This window comes from Condylostylus longicornis, unplaced genomic scaffold (genome assembly GCF_029603195.1).
Source record: "Condylostylus longicornis isolate FDR11 unplaced genomic scaffold, ASM2960319v2 ptg000660l, whole genome shotgun sequence".
Lineage (NCBI taxonomy): Eukaryota > Metazoa > Arthropoda > Insecta > Diptera > Dolichopodidae > Condylostylus > Condylostylus longicornis.
Window position 1 is genome coordinate 1 of NW_026578610.1, and position 18,670 is coordinate 18,670.

Below are 18,670 nucleotides of genomic sequence, written 5' to 3' on the forward strand. Positions count from 1 at the left end.
CTTATGGAGCATTCAATAGCCATACAGACATTCAAGACAAGGGAACCACCTTCTAATTCTGCCTGAAAGCAGCTTTCCACCATACTTCCCGCATGCTATAAGGCCGGCTCTAGTGAGACCACACAGACCGGCTCTTTCCCGTCTATTGAAGAGTTGTTTTCTGACGATGCCGCGATCGATTGGATCTTGACAACACAACAAAGACTTTTTGTCGACACGACAGTTCACACATTTTTCTGAAAATAAGCTGCGATTCTTGTTTTGTTCAATGTTTCTGAGTTCTGGTGTTCTGCCAACTTCTCTGGTATTCATTACGACGAAGTTGAAGGAGCAGTCCATAAAGAAATTGCGGAGGGGCAACACCAGGAACAGATAACGAAGGCAGCAGCAAAAAGCACGTGGCGATGGGCGAGAGGCGTCAAACAAGCTGCTACCGAGGCTAGTGCGGGATCAAGCAGGGCATCAAGCACGCGAGATACAATGAGGAACAATAAGCAGGAAAAAACAAGAAGAAAAGAAAGGGCCTTCCAGATGCATCGTTAAGACTGAAAGGATTTTAAATTGAAGTTTCTCGTTCTTCATTATTCTTCTTGAAGCATTGGCTCGTGCGCTGCATTCCAGCCACGAGTCTGGCCTACGTGTTCACGCTTACCGAAAACGTCATTTCCTTGACTACACACGAAGCGCATGCGCCTGTGGCAACAGCGCAGAAAATGGCTAAGTCGCTGCCAAAGGTATTGAAGGTGGCTGGGAGCCTTGTTTTTGTTAATATTCAAGGCAATGTTTCTGAGCTGCAATGCGCATCTTCACATCATCAGTATGACGAAGTTGACGAAGGAAAAGTTGACTCCTTTGCCGTGGCCAATCCCATCTATAAACCCCCGCCAAGAAAGGTAGGCGTCAAACAAGATGCTACCATATCCGAAAGGACAGTATTGCGGGAGCGAAAAAGGATCCTACCAACGAATCAAGCTGACAAAACTGCTGAGCAAACTGACAATGAGGAGAAGCAAAGTAAGAAACAAATAAAGCAGAAAAAGGATGGAAAGAAGAAGCAGAAGAAAAGGATTCCATTTTTCAATAAAACAGATTCGGAACCTGAACAAGTCAATGTGTTCAAGCTCCAAAAATGATAGTTTTAAATGTTGTTGTTCGTCTGTGTTGTTTTTATCTTATAAGATGAGACACAAATGTCATGGACCAAAATAATTCGGATCCAGACCAATATAATTCGGATCCAGACCAAAATAATTCGGATCCAGACCAAAATAATTCGGATCCAGACCAAAATAATTCGGATCCAGACCAAAATAATTCGGATCCAGACCAAAATAATTCGGATCCAGACCAAAATAATTCGGATCCAGACCAAAATAATTCGGATCCAGACCAAAATAATTCGGATCCAGACCAAAATAATTCGGATCCAGACCAAAATAATTCGGATCCAGACCAAAATAATTCGGATCCAGACCAAAATAATTCGGATCCAGACCAAAATAATTCGGATCCACACCAAAATAATTCGGATCCACACCAAAATAATTCGGAGCCAGCTGTGGAATGTCTATCCTGTACCCATTTCGCTAGTTCAGCATAATCTTCCTCAGTAGCTGAGTTCCGACTTCTCCCACCAAATCTGGCTTGAGCTCTTTCCCATTTACACCTCCAGAAATGAAACAAGCACAAGTTTAGAGATCACTCTCGTTTGCCCCGCGTTTATTGTGTAATCCCCTTTTTAACTAACTCAGCGTAGAAGGTTGTAATTTGCAATTGTTGAATAATATTGGCAGTGAGTCCCGTCACAATAAGCTCAAAATTCCAATCAGCAGAATCTTGGTTGTCCAAAATTCCTATTTTCTCTCGTTCCACGTTCCGGAAAATCAGGCTAATCAGTCAACTACAGCGATAGACCTGTTCAGGTGCTAGTTAATATGGATGAGGGTGTTGGGTACTCCAAGGGATTTCAAGAAGCACGAGCACGGCAAATTTTCCAAATGGAATTAGAGTTTGTTCAGTGTCTTTCAAATCCAGATTATTTGCAGTGTAGGGATGAAAATGATCAATTGAACTCATTTGTTGTTTGGCAGGGTTGGCCAAAAACAGATACTTTGATCAACCATCTTTCATAAATTATTTAAATTATCTTCAATATTGGAAAAATCCAGAGTACGCGCTTCATGTCCAGTAAGTCGTTCTCCTCACGTTCGGAAACTGCATAATGCTTTGTGATGCATTCGACGTCTTTAGCGCCGCATTTTTGCAAAGTGTGTGTTTTTTCAGATTTCCCCAATGTCTGCGTTTATTGGATGCTTTGCAAGACCCAGAATTTCGTCTTCAACTAAATTCAAATGATGCAATTATAGAACTGAAAAGACAGCAATCACATCAATGGGTAAGGCCGATGGATGCTTGCCAGCCAGTTTCATCTGAGCCCCTTTCTCATTTATGTTTTACAGATCTATTTTGATCGCACATATGAAGACGTCTGTAAATATTTCCAGTATCAAATATAAAGATCATTCTCGAGCAGAAGCAGCTGCGGAAAAAATAATTGAATAAAATCAATCAGGGGACACCAAGTGCTTATACAATGAAGCAACACTTCATATACTATAGGATATTAGTCCATCATCAAATAATCTTCACAACACGAGGATGGCAGATTTCCTTATTTTGTTCTTTGTTTTTTTCTTGCTCTGAGAGGGATGTTTATCGGTGTCCAACCAGAACAATACGGACTGTTCACTGTGAGGCATGTTTCAAAAACTGGAAAAAAATCAAGGAAACTTGTCTTTCGGGCTCCAAAACTTATTGTTGAACGATTTCTGCGACTTTTTCGATCCACCGCATGTATTCCCTTTGTTCCTTGTCAACCGCCATTGCGTCAATGAAATCGCACAATTCTTCGTTAATGCCCAACGACGACAGCCACTCATCGATACCGCTTTGCAAGTGATCGTCTAAGTCTTCGAACTCGGGACCGTTGTAAGCAGATACTGAGGTCTTCTCTTCGTTGTCTTCGAAATACCGGACATTTCCAACAATAAAGCGATATTTTTCATCATTGCCTACTGTGGTGCAATAAAAAATGGCACCATTTCCATTTGGCTTTTCAACTGTCACGCTGAAATCAGTAGTCTCTTGGGGCTCTATGGGAGTGTCCTCTTCGCCCTCACCTTCACCATTGTAAGACGGTGAAACCAATTGAAACTCTACTGTTGCCGCCAATTCCCCAATCTGCTTTTTAAGCGTCATGTTGATGTCTCCGCCTTTTTCTGTCAACTTCCAGCCAGATTTTTCTAGAAATGGAGCGATGTTTGCGGCCGCTTCATAATTCGACTTCTCATATTGAAGTTCGGATTGAAGTGTTGATGCAAGTTTGGGTGTGGGGGAAGTTGCGTCCGCCTTGGGAGCTGCAGCACTGAACCAGCGGTGCTCTGGCAAGGAAGGAACTTGGCGGAAAATTCCTACACCTGCTGCTGGGCAAGCTTTAACTCGACGGGTTGTTACAAATGCACGGGCGATGGCGGAGCGCATCATAATCTTCAACAGTTATGAATCGTCGCGGCCTTCTGGGCGTGAACAGGCACTGCACAACAATGCGCTACATGCAGCAATAAAAACAGCATTTAATTCTGTTGTGTTGATAAAATTTGGTGGACGTCTTCATCACTGCTATGCAAGAGGCGAAGTCTATCGACACCGAAACACACCAACCACAAAGATAAAACATACAAAAATGATTGAAGACCAAAACAAGCGAACATGGAACGGGAGGGTCTTGAGCTTCGGATGTAAAAACCGACAGAAGTGGACGGAATGAAATTACAGAACGCTAAGCGGCCATCCGAACCGCGAAGTTCATTCTATCCAACCTAAGAGCATTTCAATAGACTTGTCTCATGCAAGAATTGCGTACTGAACATACCACCTCGTGGTAATCTGAACTGAAGAAATGGGAAAACGTGGCAACAGATCATTGTGAATACAATCTGGAATACATGAACACTTCATGGACAAAATGGGGAATCCAATTTCACACAGCGAATTGAAGGTTGACAATTCACTTGTATGAAGCATGAACCCCAGTGTCATATCAAGCCGAATGGCACATGGGAACTCAACGAAACGAAGAAACGGCCCGTGGTGTTATTTGACCTTGAAGGCCCAGAGGGGAGGGAAATAGCTGGCACCATTTTGGTTGTCAGGGGGCGGTTCTCGGCGACGCATCAAAGGAGGTCAAGTAGTATCTCTTCAAATGCTGGTAATTGTGGGCGGTGCTGTTGCTCTCATTATCAGCGCTGTCATTATCGGTGGCACTTTGGCATCCCCACCGGCCTGAAAATAAAGAACTGTTAAAAAACCAACCGAGAGTGAATTACCTTTGGAGTCCGGTAATACACCAGCAGCTATCAGCTTCGCCTTTTGTGTCCAATATGCATCCACCCTGAGAACCAATATATGCATCCAAACAACGAAGCATTTTCTCACCTTTTTTGGCCATAATACAACATGTCAAAGGACGTCGCAGTAGCTGCTTGAGGAGCGCGAATAACACTCCAAAATCCCCACAACATGTGACATGCAAGTTGGAAGCGCTCAACAGCATCAAGAACCGGATCGATTTTGTCGTGATCGCTTGTTTTAATGCTCGTCCGTAACAACTTGCTCAAGTACATAGCAATGAAGATACGACGCTTCTCAATCGATGGATAGCGCGTTGGGTCAATATGGAAGAATGGATACGCTGAAAACAGAGGGAACCAAATTGTCAAACCCCATCAAATGGATAAGAGGATGAAGACGACTTACAGTCAACACAGTAGTCACATGTCATTTCCCAGAAATACGATGCAATGTCATACGCGGGATAACTATATCCACTGTATTCGTAATCGATTAAACGCATGCACGTCTTGGTGACCATGATGTTATTCTCCTATGGAGGACGAAATTGAAAGGTAAGAGTGAGAGTATGAATAGTCGTACTTGGATATCGTTGTGACAAAAGGCTAGTCGTGTTACTGGTGTCTCTGCCACGCCGTCAGGAAAGAGGAACGACTGTAATCGATAAGATTCTTCGCATAAGAAAGGCAGATTCAAACGTTGAACCGCCAGATAGCTGGGATGGTCGGGACTGACTGAAAAGGGAGGACAAATGAATAATACACCAAACAAAATGACAAGAACCCCATCTTACATCCAACAAAACAATCAACAGAACCATGAATACTTAATAGCTCTGATGGAATAAAGTCACTTACTGTTTGCAAGGATTTCCATAGCCCCTTGACGCCACCGATTCAGAAACTTCTCGATGCAGGGTGTTGTATCAACAAGTTTGCTCAAATCTATTTGATGAATCCCTGCGAGAATTGCAGCGGCACCAGCTAGAACACCAGATTTCTTCATATCGGTCACCAACAACGCAGACCCTTCAATCCACTCTTCGATACGTCCGCCCTGCAGAGGATCAGCTTTATAGACGTTGATACTACTCATCAATACGCACCTCAACGTCAGCGATTAGTTGTGGAGCAACTCCACGCTTGCCAAGATGTTTGAATACGGAAACCTCAGTTTGCGAGTCGTACAAAGAGTTGACATCCTTTCCATAGACGCGGAATAACACTTGCGGGTGACAAAATCGCGGACGATCTGGATAGTCATCGCGGATATTGACTTTGAACAATTGGTTGGACAGGCCAGCCATGATTTGATCAACATTTATATCTTGGTCTAACAAATGATTCCATCCTGGGATGCGCTCTATGCAGATGGATTGTATGACATGCGGATTGGAATAAGAAGAAAAATGACGTGCTTGCTCAAATAAATCAGATGCTGTTCTCATACGATGCATCGGCAAATCCTTTAAAGACAACGGCAGCAAATCCTCCTCTGCATTTTCTGAAGCTTCTACGGAAGATAGACATAACTGAGCCAGCGATGGATGGAGAGGGGCGATGGTGGGAGTGCAGGGATCTGCTAGGGGCTCATCGGCCTCATACTCAACATCATTGCTCTGGCTTCCCTTCTTGCCAATTGAGAGATGGTCCCTAGGCGTCTCACAATCCGAAAAGGCGCTGTCATTGCTGCCACTTCGAGAGCGTTCCTTTCCTTCATATGTGGTCGCTATTTCGGAAACTCCTGATAGCTTGGAGTAATCCATTGAGCCGAACGATTTTTGCGGCGATCTTGTTGCGATTGGTGTGCAAGAATGATTTACGCTGCTTGGCACTTCAGCTGTTGACATATTGAAGAAGAGAAAGAAGTCTCAGCCACACGAAGTAGAACGGCGGCACACCACAAATGTTTGAAGTTTATATTCTCGAATGCGATTGAATTGCTTGTCGCGGGTTGTTATTTGAAGCTCCTTCTGTTTGAGAAAATAAGCCAACAACCCGAAACAATCCAAATTGAAAGGAATAATTTGATTTTTTTTGATTGTGCGCCTCAACAAAAAAACAAAAGAGAACCAGTGAAAATAAATAATGGTTCAAAGAAATGGATTGCTGGGATCTAAAATAAAGATGATTGTTGTTGTCCAGGGCACAGCAGATAGAATCTTGAGGCAAACTGACCCCGTAACTGGTGCTGGGTTTACCGCCAATCCTGTCCCATTACTGATATGCAAGGTTCGGCGCCTTTTACAAGTGCCATATTTTGCAAAGAGTACTTGAACCTTGTATCTGGCGCCTTCACACCTAGTTGGTTCATAAGATGCTTTGCCACAAAACCAGATGCCATCGCTGGTTCTTGATGGTTCAGAGTTGAAATTGGGGAAAGGATTAGGAAGGACAGTATTTCCAATATTGTTTCATTATGGACGCATTTCAAATGATCCTCCATTCATTCATGACGGAGGTTGGGAAGAGCGAGCAAAAAGCCGCGTTGTGTTTTCTTGTTAAAGTTGATCCTGACTCCTCTGGTTGTCCGTACTTGGGACGCTTTTCTTTTTTTGTACTGAACATCAATCCGCCACTTTCGTACCCATTCGCACGTCACGGCAGCAGCTCCAAGACGACTCCAAGGACTGCAGCCAGACTTCTCACGAGTCCCTCATCAGCGCGTTCCGCGGAAAAACATCAACTCATTTTTGGATCAAACGGAATCTTCCATTGTAATTCAAGGTTCCATCGGAGTTCAAGTCTTCCTCTTCAACTTCCAGCAATAGAAGTTCTGCAGCTCCATCGCTTCGAGTAGCTTCGTGTTCTGCATCAGTTTCATCAGACATGTCCGGCGGTGCGTTAATTCCCGTGTCATTCGTCAAATTAATTCGGCATCCTACAAAAGGGCCTTACGAGCTTTATTCGTGAGCCTCGTGTTAACTAAGTATCTTGATAACGATACTTCGCATTTTTCCTTGATAAATCTCACTCAGTATCAATTGTTGATTGATCTCAATGTAAATTGGTGATAAATCTCACTCAATAATGTAAATTGTTGATAAATCTCACTCAGTGATGGAGCAACATCTCCATCATGGTTTTCCGAAGATAAGGCCGAACGGGCGAAAGGAATGTTAAAGTTATCTGTTAGCGACAATATTTCTGTTTCCCTTGATGAATGTGCACGATTGCTATTAGACATTAATTAACAAATATGAAAATGTTGCCAGCTACCGGTTCACGCTTCTCGACTCCTTGATCGATCTCAATTGGAAAGAAGGAATGTCGTTCACCTGCAAATCAGGCGCGGGAGATTTGGGCGCAACTGCACAGTGATTGGCCCACACTAGAAGACATTTTGACCCACTGCTTTTTGCGGTCAATCCGTTTCCAGCTGCCAGTAATCCATCAGTCTTTAAGAAGTCAGCAGAATATCAACTTCAAAATCATCGTGGATACTGTGCAGGATTTGGCGAAAACGCCAGTTCAATCTTCTAGGACTGTTGTTCTGTACAAGTTAAGCGATTCGTCGCAACATATATGTGTTGCTATGCAAAAGGTGCTTATAGAATGAAGCAATACTTCATTCTATATTCATTAAACGCCAATAGAACCGAGCCAATCTTAGTTCTATTCAGATTTCTATTGAAACATCTTCAACTTAAAGAGGTTTGTAACAGCTCTATTCTATTTAAGTACAGATGTGTCTTGAGAAATGTTTATGTATTCTACTTCATAGTTCTCAATGAGGCTTGATGATGCAACGTGTATCATCGTGCTAATTTGGCAACTATTGAATAAGAAACATGCCCATATGCAACACTCTTAAGGATCTTATATCGTTTGCAGTTCGAGCTGCCGTGCACCATTGCACACCGCACACTTCACAAAGTGTCTGCCACAAAGTCCACCATCGACTTGGCCACCTAAACAACAACGATCTCAAAGTTCTTCAGCTGCTCACTTTGGCAAGTTCTTGTTCCACTTGCATTTTGTCAAAGATGAAAGCTCTTCCACATTTCAGAAAACACACTACCACTGCAATTCAACCGAACGACGTACTCTTTGTGTTGGCCTGTGGGTCTGACAATCAATTGAAAATGAAAAGTACGTTCTGATAGTTGTGGATGAATGGACAAGGTTCTGCCCAGCCGTCCCTCTTGCGCACAAGTTCGAAGCTGCCGCCTCAGTCATGGAGGTTATCGAAGTTTGGACAAATTGGACAGATCGGACGCCACTGCTTCTCAAATCAGATCGTGGAACCCAATTTGTCAACGAAAAGCTCGTGACCCTCCTGAAAGCTGAAGGGATTCTTCCAGCATTGACTGCCGCAAATGATTCCCCCAGCAATGGTAGAGCAGAAAGAGCTATGCAATAGTTCAATTCGCTGATCTGGTCTGGAATTCCAAGACGGTTTTGGCCATTCGAAATCCGAACAGCAGCCTACATTCGCAACAGACTCCCAACACACACCGGCCACTATCCAAAAGCTCCCATCGAAAAGTTCCTGCAACAAAATCCGAATTAAGACAACATGAAGACATGGGGTTGTTTAGTATACATCAAAAACAACAGTCATGACAAGCTCGCTCCTCGTGCAAATAAAGGTGTATTTTTGGGCTACACACTAACAGCTTCCATCTTCATCAGCTTTGATTCTGTTCGAAATCAAATTGGGAAATTCGTGACGTTGTCTTTGATGAGAACACGCCGGGTTCTGTCTTGTTCACAAAACAATTGCGGGATGTCTCACCAGCGCCCGTTCTCCTCGTGGAACAATCTCTTTCCGTCAACAGAAATTCCTACGCCAACGACACTGCACCCACTCATTCCAACTGCACAACAAAGTGCACAGCGTCTTCTATCTACACAACAAAGTGCACAGCCTCTTACAAGCCATCTACACAACTTCGTCGCTCCCTTCGTAATCTGTATTACCTGAAAATGCTGAACGCTAAAGATGCGATCTCTCTTTTAGCGAATTTCGAACCAGCTAACATTGCTGAAGCATTAAAAGATCCTCATTGGAGAAAATCCGCCAAAGACGAATTTCAGTCGATGGAATCCAATCGAGTATTCTCCCTTGTTCCTCCAGTTAAAAACCGCAAACCCATCAAACTGATTTGGGTCTGCAAGAACAAGCTGAATCAACAAGGCGACGTTGTCCGAAACAAGTCACGTCTTTGCGCGCGAGGCTTCATCCAAATTGCCGGTCTGGATTACGACCAGACATTTGCGTCAGTTGTCCGCTACACCACCACACGACTGTTACTTGCAATCAGTTGTCAGCTGCGGAACCACATCTTTCATTTCGACATTCAAACCGCGTTTCTCAATGTGCAGATCTCGATGAATATCTGCACCACGCAAGCACCCGATTCTGTTGATTCACAATTTCCAACACACGTCTGGAAACTCCAAGAAGCTATCTATGGTTTGCACCAAAGTCCGCGATTATGGAATAAGACTCTGTCAAAACTTCTTCATGGCATTGTCTTCTCTCAATCTGACTTGGATCCCAGTCTGTACCACAATCAGGACAAGCGAATTCTATTCTTTATGTGGATGACCTGCTCGTGTCAGCCCCAACCTTAACACTGATCACGGAGTTTGCCACAGCACTGTCGGACCGTTTCAACATCACCAATCTCGGACCCGCCAAAAGTTTCATCGGCCTTGACATCGCCTACGACAGAAATCTAGGAAAGTTGCATCCGTCCCAAGGCTCATACATCAATCGAATGTTTTTCAAATTCGGTTTCCAAGATGTCAATCCTGCTGCTATCCCAATGTCACCAGGAGCTCCAGTAGACTCCTCAGCCCCCGCAACAGATCAACCATATCGCTCCCTCATCGCTTCCCTCATCTTTCTCTACAACTGTTCGCGACCAGACATTGGCTATTCCACCATACGAATGGCGCAGTTCTGCACCGTATTCAACTCGTCACATTGAAATACAAAATTACACATTCTCAAATATCTGAAATCAACCATCCATCATGGTATTCTTTATTCATCAGAGTCAGCGATTCCACTCTCAGCTCCTGTGGGATGTTGTGATGCTTCATTGGGCCATCCGCAAAAAGACTGCCTGCAAGTCTCAACGTCCGGCTACTGCTTCTTTTTAGGGGGTGGAGGCATCTCGTGGAAATCCTCAAAACAAAAAGAAGTAGCCCCTGAAGCCGAGTATGTCGCAAGCTGCACGCGAAGGCAGATGGATTGTGCAAATTTTAGAACCTGCTTCCTGCAAAAACGTGTTTCACCCTCAGAGATGAATCCGCCTTGCGCGACCGTATTCTCCCGACTGTAAGCACATCCATTTGCGACATCATTTCATCCGCCAAATGGTTATGGAAAAACATCTCACGTTGGAAAAAGTCTCAACAGAGAATAATATCGCCGACATGTTGACCATAACAATTTGAAGTTCTTCGATCGGCGCTTTCTATCTGTTTGCCTCAAAGGGGCATGTTAGAGTTGATCCTAACTCCACGATCTATTATTATCTAGTTTGTCCGTACCTGGGACACTTTTCTTTTTTTGTACTGAACACTCCGCCACTTTCGTACCCATTCGCACGTCATCTTTTCCTGATGTATCTGCTGTGAACAACAGCTTACTCAAGTTGATAGAAGAATAGCATCATTCGCACTCCTACTCCTCGAATATTTAACATATAAGGGACGGGCACGAGACGCTGCAACGTCATCAGCCGGTGGAACGGAGAGCAGTATTACGGGCGGTATTTGCTGACAAAATGCAAAGTTGTAAAATGAAACGAAAAACTCAATATTCTCGAGAGTTGTATTGTAGTTGAGATTCGTGCAATTGTGGAACACCCCTTTTTTTGCGTAAACCATACAGAGACGGGCAGACAATGCGTTTGTTTCTTCTTTTTATCCTACTTTCTCTTCTCAGGGGTGGACTCAGATGTCTGTCGAGGGGATGCATCTTACGCTGTGCACATCCTGAGGGTCCAGTTACGCAGAGAGCTCAGTCGACATGTTCAAAGTCGAGACAGAGGTGTACTGGGATGGATTGAGGCAATCGAAGATGGAATGACAGAGGCTGATGTGATGATCAAACACGTCGGAGTCCATACGTTCCGGCTGGCCTTTCCAGCTCTGCCTGATCTGGTTATGGCGGGAGTCGACATGGAACTTACTGACGCAATCAAAACAGTGCGCGATTGCTTCTCTACATCGCGTTTCAGAATCATATTACGCAAGCGCGGTGGGACTCTCGCAATTGTCGGTATCGAAGGTGTGGGAACACAGAAGAAACCGGAGCAGCGTCAACGTGAAGAGTCTGGTCGAAGTCAATACTCTCAATACTCTCGTGGAGAGTCCCGATATCAGGCTCCTGGCGAAGGAGAGAAATGGTGGTACCAATATATGCCTCATGGCTGGGCGGAAGATGTCGCACGCGCTAAGGCTCGTCAAAGAAACTACCCACCACCACCACCACCTCGTGCTTATTATGCGCCTCCTCCTTCACCTCCAAATCCAGGGGAGGAAGTGTTGCAAAAATGCCTTGTTGGCGCTAAAACACCTGCGGAAAAGAAAAAAGCAGTCAAAAAATGTCTTTTGAGGAACCATCCGGACAAACACCAGACTGATAAAGAGAAGTATACGATTATTTCCCAATATCTGACTGATGAGCTGCACCGGTTGGGGGCCTAATTTCTATACTTTTTGAGGAACCATCCGGACAAACACCAGACTGATAAAGAGAAGTATACGATTATTTCCCAATATCTGACTGATGAGCTGCACCGGTTGGGGGCCTAATTTCTATACTTTTTGAGGAACCATCCGGACAAACACCAGACTGATAAAGAGAAGTATACGATTATTTCCCAATATCTGACTGATGAGCTGCACCGGTTGGGGGCCTAATTTCTATACTAATACAGGCTTTTTTCAACAACACAGTCTTTCAACAACACAGTCTTTCAACAACACAGTCTTTCAACAACACAGTCTTTCAACAACACAGTCTTTCAACAACACAGTCTTTCAACAACACAGTCTTTCAACAACACAGTCTTTCAACAACACAGTCTTTCAACAACACAGTCTTTCAACAACACAGTCTTTCAACAACACAGTCTTTCAACAACACAGTCTTTCAACAACACAGTCTTTCAACAGCACAGTCTTTCAACACCACAGTCTTTCAACACCACAGTCTTTCAACACCACAGTCTTTCAACACCACAGTCTTTCAACACCACAGTCTTTCAACAACACAGTCTTTCAACAACACAGTCTTTCAACAACACAGTCTTTCAACAACACAGTCTTTCAACAACTTAGGCTTTTTCAATTGTTTCTCTTTCCATTTCTTTTGACGTTGTTTTCGTCTTCTTTCGTAACGGTTTTTTCGTAAAATCTTTTGTAACGGTTTTTCGTGAAATGGAATCAGATGTGCAAACAAATCAGTTCATCTCGCTGTTGATTTCTTAAAAGGCTTTTTCTATCAGAACCAGAATTATTGATTCAATCGCAATGCTGTTAAGACCTTCAGGTGTTCCGTAGATGTGAAATATAACTTGCATTTCAGGGAATTGCGGACATCGGATATGAAACTATCTCCGCGAGCTTGAGAAAAAAAGGTTGAGCTCTACCATCTTAAGATTTCATAGCCTAAAAGGTTTCGATGTCCATCTTCAAGGATCTCTAACAAACAGCCTCCGGGGATCCCCTCTTACAAACACCCTCCAGGGACCCCATTTGTACACAATGGTGAATTTCAAGATGCCAAGTCTGTTATATGGGAGGGGAAGGGGTTGTTGAAGTCCGACTAAAGAGGGGCGATCTGTTCGAACTCCAATCTGCTTTCAGTTGTTTCCCTTTTTGGGACACAAATCATTCCCTTGCAGTTTTGCTCCCTTATGAAGCGTAATTCTGAGCTTCAATAATAAATATTTTGAGTGGATGCGACCAACCAACTTGACCGACAAAGGTATTTCATCAATATTGATTATCATGATCATCCATCAATAGTGATTATCAACGCTTAGGATATCGGACCGGCCCAGCATCTGAAAAAATAAAGGCGTTTATCAGCACGACCAAAATTCCTCCCACTTGGAAATATATAGCGAAAGTCCGCGAGAATTCTTGTGATGTCTTCAAGTACTCGAAAATCCTTTTGTGCAGCGAGCCATCGTGTTCGTATATCACGATCATTTTTCACATCTAAAGGAACCATTCAGTCATTTGTACTCTTGACAAAGTTCCTAACCCAGTAAACGCTTCCATTCGGCCGCGGCTTTAATTTCTTTCGCTTCCACCATTTTCCTCACAAACTGGTATCGCTTTGCAATCATCTCCGCCTTATATTCTTGCATTTTGATCTAGCAGTCTATTTCATAGAATCCATCAAAAACAGACGTCTCACCAAAGGTCGAAGTCCCAATTTATCCACAACGGTGTCCAAACCGATCTTCACCCGCTGCCGGAACTCTGACACGGTCGAAATCTCGGATGAAATATCCTCGAGGAAAAAGATAAAAAGATAAAAAGGGTGACGAAGAACTGTCTGTGTGATTATCTTACTTTGTACACATACTGAAGAACTGGCAGTCCTGACATTAATGCGGCAGTTTGGAGCTCAACATGCCCTGCTTCTATCAGCATATTTGCTATCGTATTTATATGAGCAGTCCCAAAATCTTCCAGGCGGGATACACAGTAGAACTGAATTAAAGAATTATCACCAATTCCAGGATGAATGTTCCAATTCCGGGTGTCCCAATTCCTGGCTGCTTAGCTACCAATCGCAACAGCTGATTTACCTGCGCTAGAGCTTCTGCGGGTGAGATTGACATCCTTGCACAATAAAGAATGGTTTTTTGAAGAATATCTCCCATACTGTGTCGAACGTTTCGCTCTCTTGCTCGAAGAACCTTGAAAGAAAGAAGAAGTCAGAGATAGGAGTCAGAGATAGGAGTATCAACAAGATACATGCATAGAGTAAAAACAAGATACATGCACAGAGTATAAACAAGATACATGCACAGAGTATAAACAAGATACATGCACAGAGTATAAACAAGATACATGCACAAGAGATGTACAAGCCGCAATCCGAGGAGCACTTCTATTACTCACAGCTAGAGAAAGTTGACGGCAATCGTCAGCGGAGTCTTTTGGAAGAGGAGTACAGCGAATCAGTTTACAAACAAGACGCCATAATTCATCTCGTAGATCATTAGTAATGAGATCAATCGTCAGGACAAGAACAGGAATCCATTGGCAGGCGTTTGCGCAGATCAAGCAGACGATCTGATAGAATCACAATTCGAGCGTTGAGAGATTTAAGGGAGACTTACCGTCATTGGGACACCACGGCGTGATGCAGCGACAATGAGAAATACAAAAGACGTCAACGCTAAGCCATATGCGATGAGTTCGAACTGATTCTGATCATCACAACAGAAGAGCTCACAAATTCTGCAAAAAGAAGAAAGATGCGCGTAGAGGATTGGGATGCCTCACTTCTGCCAAGCTTTGTATTGCCGATGCCTGTAAAAGAAGGATGAATGGAAGACATGAAGAACAGATATTCACCGTCGTCCAAGATTGGTGAATGGCTTGATAGTTTGATGCAAACCAAACATAAAGAGCAATATCAAGAACATCAGCGTCAATTTATATCGTAGAAGAACGTCAGGAAGCATCATTGATGTGACTGTTACAAGCTGGAGTAACTGAAGCTTGAATGGAGCGATCCAAGCATATCTCGCCTTATAGCCATCTGAAGATGAGAATTGTTTTTTGAGGAAGAGTGTCTTGTTTTGGAGTTTTGATGAAACGAACCGATCAGGCTTCCGAAGCAAGCTCTCATTTTGGATGAACTAGGAAGAATCCGACGTTTGATGATCAACGTGACAAGGAGGATCAGCGGAACAAATCCCACCATAATAACAATTCCAGTAGCCGCATACTTCAATGCCCCACATCGTAATGATGGAGCAAGAGGGAGTCGCCTCCGCAGCATCCGACCTGTGCTGAAGGGCAGGAATCAGATGCTCATGAAATCACAAATACCTGCAACTGAGAGCCAGCGAGCAATAGCGAAGATAGAGTGGACCAACAAGAAGGTAGAGCCAGAATAATGTTGAACAGCAATAGCCTAAAATCCAAACTATCTACTACAGATTGGTTGTTCTGCTGGCGCACCGGTACAATCCAAACCCGATAAAGCAATTCGTGTTTCGCGAGCAAAGGTCACATTGTTTGCTCCAATTTTCCTCGATCGCAGTCGTCGACTATGAACAGCCGTCCAGAAGACGAACGTGACAGCGATAATGCTCGGAAATGCCCAAAAGACAAACAAAAATTGCTTCTTGAAAAGCGCTTGGGAAGACCTAAGAAATGAGAGCATCGTCAACGCCTTGATTATCCGGCGCTTGCCTTTGAAGTCTTGAGGCGCACCCCAATCGTGGAAGCTGAATTACGATAATAATGGAATCAAATGAACATGAACATGAGAACACGTACTTCAATCAAAAGCCCCAGATTGAGACTCGTTGCCAGCATGAAATCTGCGTAGGCTCCTAACGCATGAATAGAAGTGTCATATTGGTATGTTGAACCGAATCTCAAATTGATAGAGAGTCCACCAACAGAAACTCCGAGATTGATCAAACAAATAAGAAGAGTTAGTTTCGCCTGGAGAAACGATGTCTGAAAAACATTGAAAAAAACTAGGAACCATGAAAGTGCCTGAGACGCACACCTGCGGAATATTTGCAACCCGTCGCACTAATTCACACTGCGAAATATGGGCTAGAATTAACGCGATCGCCAATATACCTGCAACTTAATTTTAGAACGAAATATTCAGACATGAGACATTTCTTACCAACAACAGAAAAACTGAAAATAGCAATGGCAATTCCTTTTGATCCACAATGGGAACACAATGAACTCAAATCCGTCAAACGCCGATCATAATCAGGGATGCAATCAAAGCAAAGAACTCCTGCAACTCACTGATTGAATCTAATCGTAAAAACTTCCAGCTTTCGTACCTCCATGACCTTCACGACAACCTGTTTCAATCGCTCCACAGGGTTGAGGAAGGCATGATTTTTCAATGAAGCATCGCTGGTACAGACTTGAAGAGGCATCGTTAGACATTTCAAGTCCAGACCAGCCAAATTCCTTCAGAGCTGGGTGCTGAAGGTCAATTCAAAAATCAAAAATTATTATCAGAGTTTTGCATACATTACAACCCAAATATCCAGGGCAAAGAAACAACTCTTGACTTTGAGGACACTGCGAACAACGATTGCCCACTTGATCGGGATAGAGCCCTGAAGAAATTCATCATCTTCTAGGGATTCAAGACATATACTCGGGATATAGATTTGGGATATAGATAGATTTGGGATATAGATAGATTTGGGATATAGATAGATTTGGGATATAGATAGATTTGGGATATAGATAGATTTGGGATATAGATAGATTTGGGATATAGATAGATTTGGGATATAGATAGATTTGGGATATAGATCTATGGCAGGCACTAAAAGTCGGACCTATTTGGCACTGGCATTGAGTTACAGAGGACATTCCCAAACTTGCAGGAGTGTAGGATCCTGCAGGACACTAAGCAGCGCCGTCTCAATCTGTGGGTATTAGCCTTACTGGCAGACAATTCGTTGCGTATTCGACCGGATTGTACGTGTTTTCAGGACACGGATGACACTGTCCACTCGCTGAGAACCAGATTGTTCATCAGAGCGTTATATCTATATGAACTCACGATCGGTGTAGTTTCCTGCCCCGCAGCTTGGGAGTTTCTTTTCTAAGGAGTGAGATGATCTCAAGCATAGAAGCAATAAGAATGGAACACTACGGAAACCCATATATTTGATAAATGAGTTCCATTTAAGATCCTATGAGCCGGCTGTTGATACCTGGTGCTGTTTTCCTGAAATATTGGCAGAAATGCCTAGTTGGAGGGCCGAACGGCCACCCCCATTCGTGCTTCGTTTCCCGTCGTGACCAGAGAAACTTTTCCCAGAGAGAACATCGTTTCAACAGTCATGTCGTGCAATTGCAAGAGGAAGCTCAACAGATGAGAACGACAGAGACGCACGCGTTGCTATTTTGTTCTGTTCTGATTTCGATCTGCCAGTAGAATCTTGGATTCAGTATTTTCAGTCAGGAATTTAATCCAATGAAAAAAGATGAAATTGTTGCGAATATCAGGAAAAGCAGAAGACAAAGTAAGCCACAAACGCTAGAAGAGCGCAACTTCTTCTTCTGTTGCACGTCCGTAAATCACGCGACACCCCAACCAACCTCTTTTCCCATGAACCCCTTGTGACTCACTATTTGGGACATCTGGGGAGGTCCATTTGAGATGCCGTTTTGAGAAGCTCATCAATGAGGTCCTTGACTCTTTGATACTTCGACGGCTCAGAAACAGCGAAGACCACTTTTGTTTTGAAGTGAAAAGGACCTGCTTCTTCAGATGCCAAGATCTCAACGACTTTCGCAATCGCGACCCCAGATGTCTCGCCTGTTATGGACAATGAGTCGAGCAATACACAATCTCAGTTACCTGGACTAAGATGGGAAAAGACAATATCTCGACTTCCCGGAACTGCTGTTGCAAGTTGCATCGCTTTTTTGTAAGCAGTCTTCAAATGGTCCCCTTGAAGTGGATCTCCAATCGCGAAGAAGACTCGTTTGAACGGCTTATCGAGTCCTGAAACACTCAGAACATCCCCTGGTTCATGGTGCTTCTTCGCGCCCGCGTAACCAATTGCCTCTTCGAATTTCGCAAGTTGTTCTTGAGATTTGAGAGCTTCCATCAAATCACGTCCAGGGGCGTTCAAAGGAGAGAGAGTCTCAGACACCGGAATGACAAGAATCGTGCCGCTCGTCTTGAATACATCTTCATCTTGAAGAGATATTTTACTCAGCGCTTGTCGAACACTCGATGGGCGACACTCAATCATTTTCAGTAAGTCATACATTGTTTCGGTCTCAATGCTTGATAGTCCTTTAATGTGTTCACGAAGTTGTAATTGGAAAGCGCTGATCTGAGCGGCTTCCTCCTTCTCAGGAATCTTCTCTTCTTTTGATGGTTGGCGCTTCAGTAGCAGAGAGGATCTGCGCTTCTTCTCACTACGTCGAAGTTCTGTTTCGGACTTCTGGCGTTGTACTCCAAGTTGGGACATCTGACGTTGTAGCTCTGTTTGGGACTTCTGGCGTTGCAGCTCTGGTTGTACTCTTATGGATGGGGC

General features: G+C 43.7%; 4 protein-coding genes across 4 annotated transcripts; 2 read left to right on the forward strand and 2 right to left on the reverse strand.

The window, feature by feature from the left end:
- Positions 1 to 1,195: 1,195 nt before the first annotated feature.
- LOC129617839 (uncharacterized protein DDB_G0290685-like) lies at positions 1,196 to 1,600 on the forward strand. The gene has a single exon (XM_055532884.1). The coding sequence runs from the start codon at positions 1,196 to 1,198 to the stop codon at positions 1,598 to 1,600; it is 405 nt and encodes a 134-aa protein (XP_055388859.1).
- A 334-nt stretch (positions 1,601 to 1,934) lies between these two features.
- On the forward strand, positions 1,935 to 2,470 carry LOC129617840 (putative mediator of RNA polymerase II transcription subunit 31). Its single transcript, XM_055532885.1, has 3 exons — positions 1,935 to 2,046; positions 2,091 to 2,187; positions 2,284 to 2,470. Exons 1-3 carry the CDS (start codon positions 1,935 to 1,937, stop codon positions 2,468 to 2,470), a joined length of 396 nt encoding a protein of 131 aa, XP_055388860.1.
- Positions 2,471 to 2,811: 341 nt separating this feature from the next.
- On the reverse strand, positions 2,812 to 3,543 carry LOC129617841 (uncharacterized). The gene has a single exon (XM_055532886.1). It carries the CDS (start codon positions 3,541 to 3,543, stop codon positions 2,812 to 2,814), a length of 732 nt encoding a protein of 243 aa, XP_055388861.1.
- Positions 3,544 to 4,257: 714 nt separating this feature from the next.
- On the reverse strand, positions 4,258 to 5,415 carry LOC129617842 (choline/ethanolamine kinase-like). The gene is made up of 5 exons (XM_055532888.1): positions 5,268 to 5,415; positions 4,993 to 5,144; positions 4,816 to 4,942; positions 4,495 to 4,750; positions 4,258 to 4,450 (listed from the first exon to the last, which is right to left on the reverse strand). The coding sequence occupies exons 1-5, from the start codon at positions 5,413 to 5,415 to the stop codon at positions 4,258 to 4,260; spliced, it is 876 nt and encodes a 291-aa protein (XP_055388863.1).
- Between the last annotated feature and the right edge of the window lie 13,255 nt (positions 5,416 to 18,670).

Bases quoted from the DNA above. Each gene is read 5' to 3' on its own strand.
- LOC129617839 (XM_055532884.1), top strand. From the start codon at position 1,196: ATGGACCAAAATAATTCGGATCCAGACCAATATAATTCGGATCCAGAC.
- LOC129617840 (XM_055532885.1), top strand. From the start codon at position 1,935: ATGGATGAGGGTGTTGGGTACTCCAAGGGATTTCAAGAAGCACGAGCA. The intron at 2,047-2,090 runs GTAGGGATGAAA...GTTGTTTGGCAG, and splicing joins AAATCCAGATTATTTGCAGT to GGTTGGCCAAAAACAGATAC. The intron at 2,188-2,283 runs GTAAGTCGTTCT...GTGTTTTTTCAG, and splicing joins GAGTACGCGCTTCATGTCCA to ATTTCCCCAATGTCTGCGTT.
- LOC129617841 (XM_055532886.1), bottom strand. From the start codon at position 3,543: ATGATGCGCTCCGCCATCGCCCGTGCATTTGTAACAACCCGTCGAGTT.
- LOC129617842 (XM_055532888.1), bottom strand. From the start codon at position 5,415: ATGAAGAAATCTGGTGTTCTAGCTGGTGCCGCTGCAATTCTCGCAGGG. The intron at 4,943-4,992 runs GTACGACTATTC...CGTCCTCCATAG, and splicing joins TTTGTCACAACGATATCCAA to GAGAATAACATCATGGTCAC. The intron at 4,451-4,494 runs GTGAGAAAATGC...ATTGGTTCTCAG, and splicing joins TTGTATTATGGCCAAAAAAG to GGTGGATGCATATTGGACAC.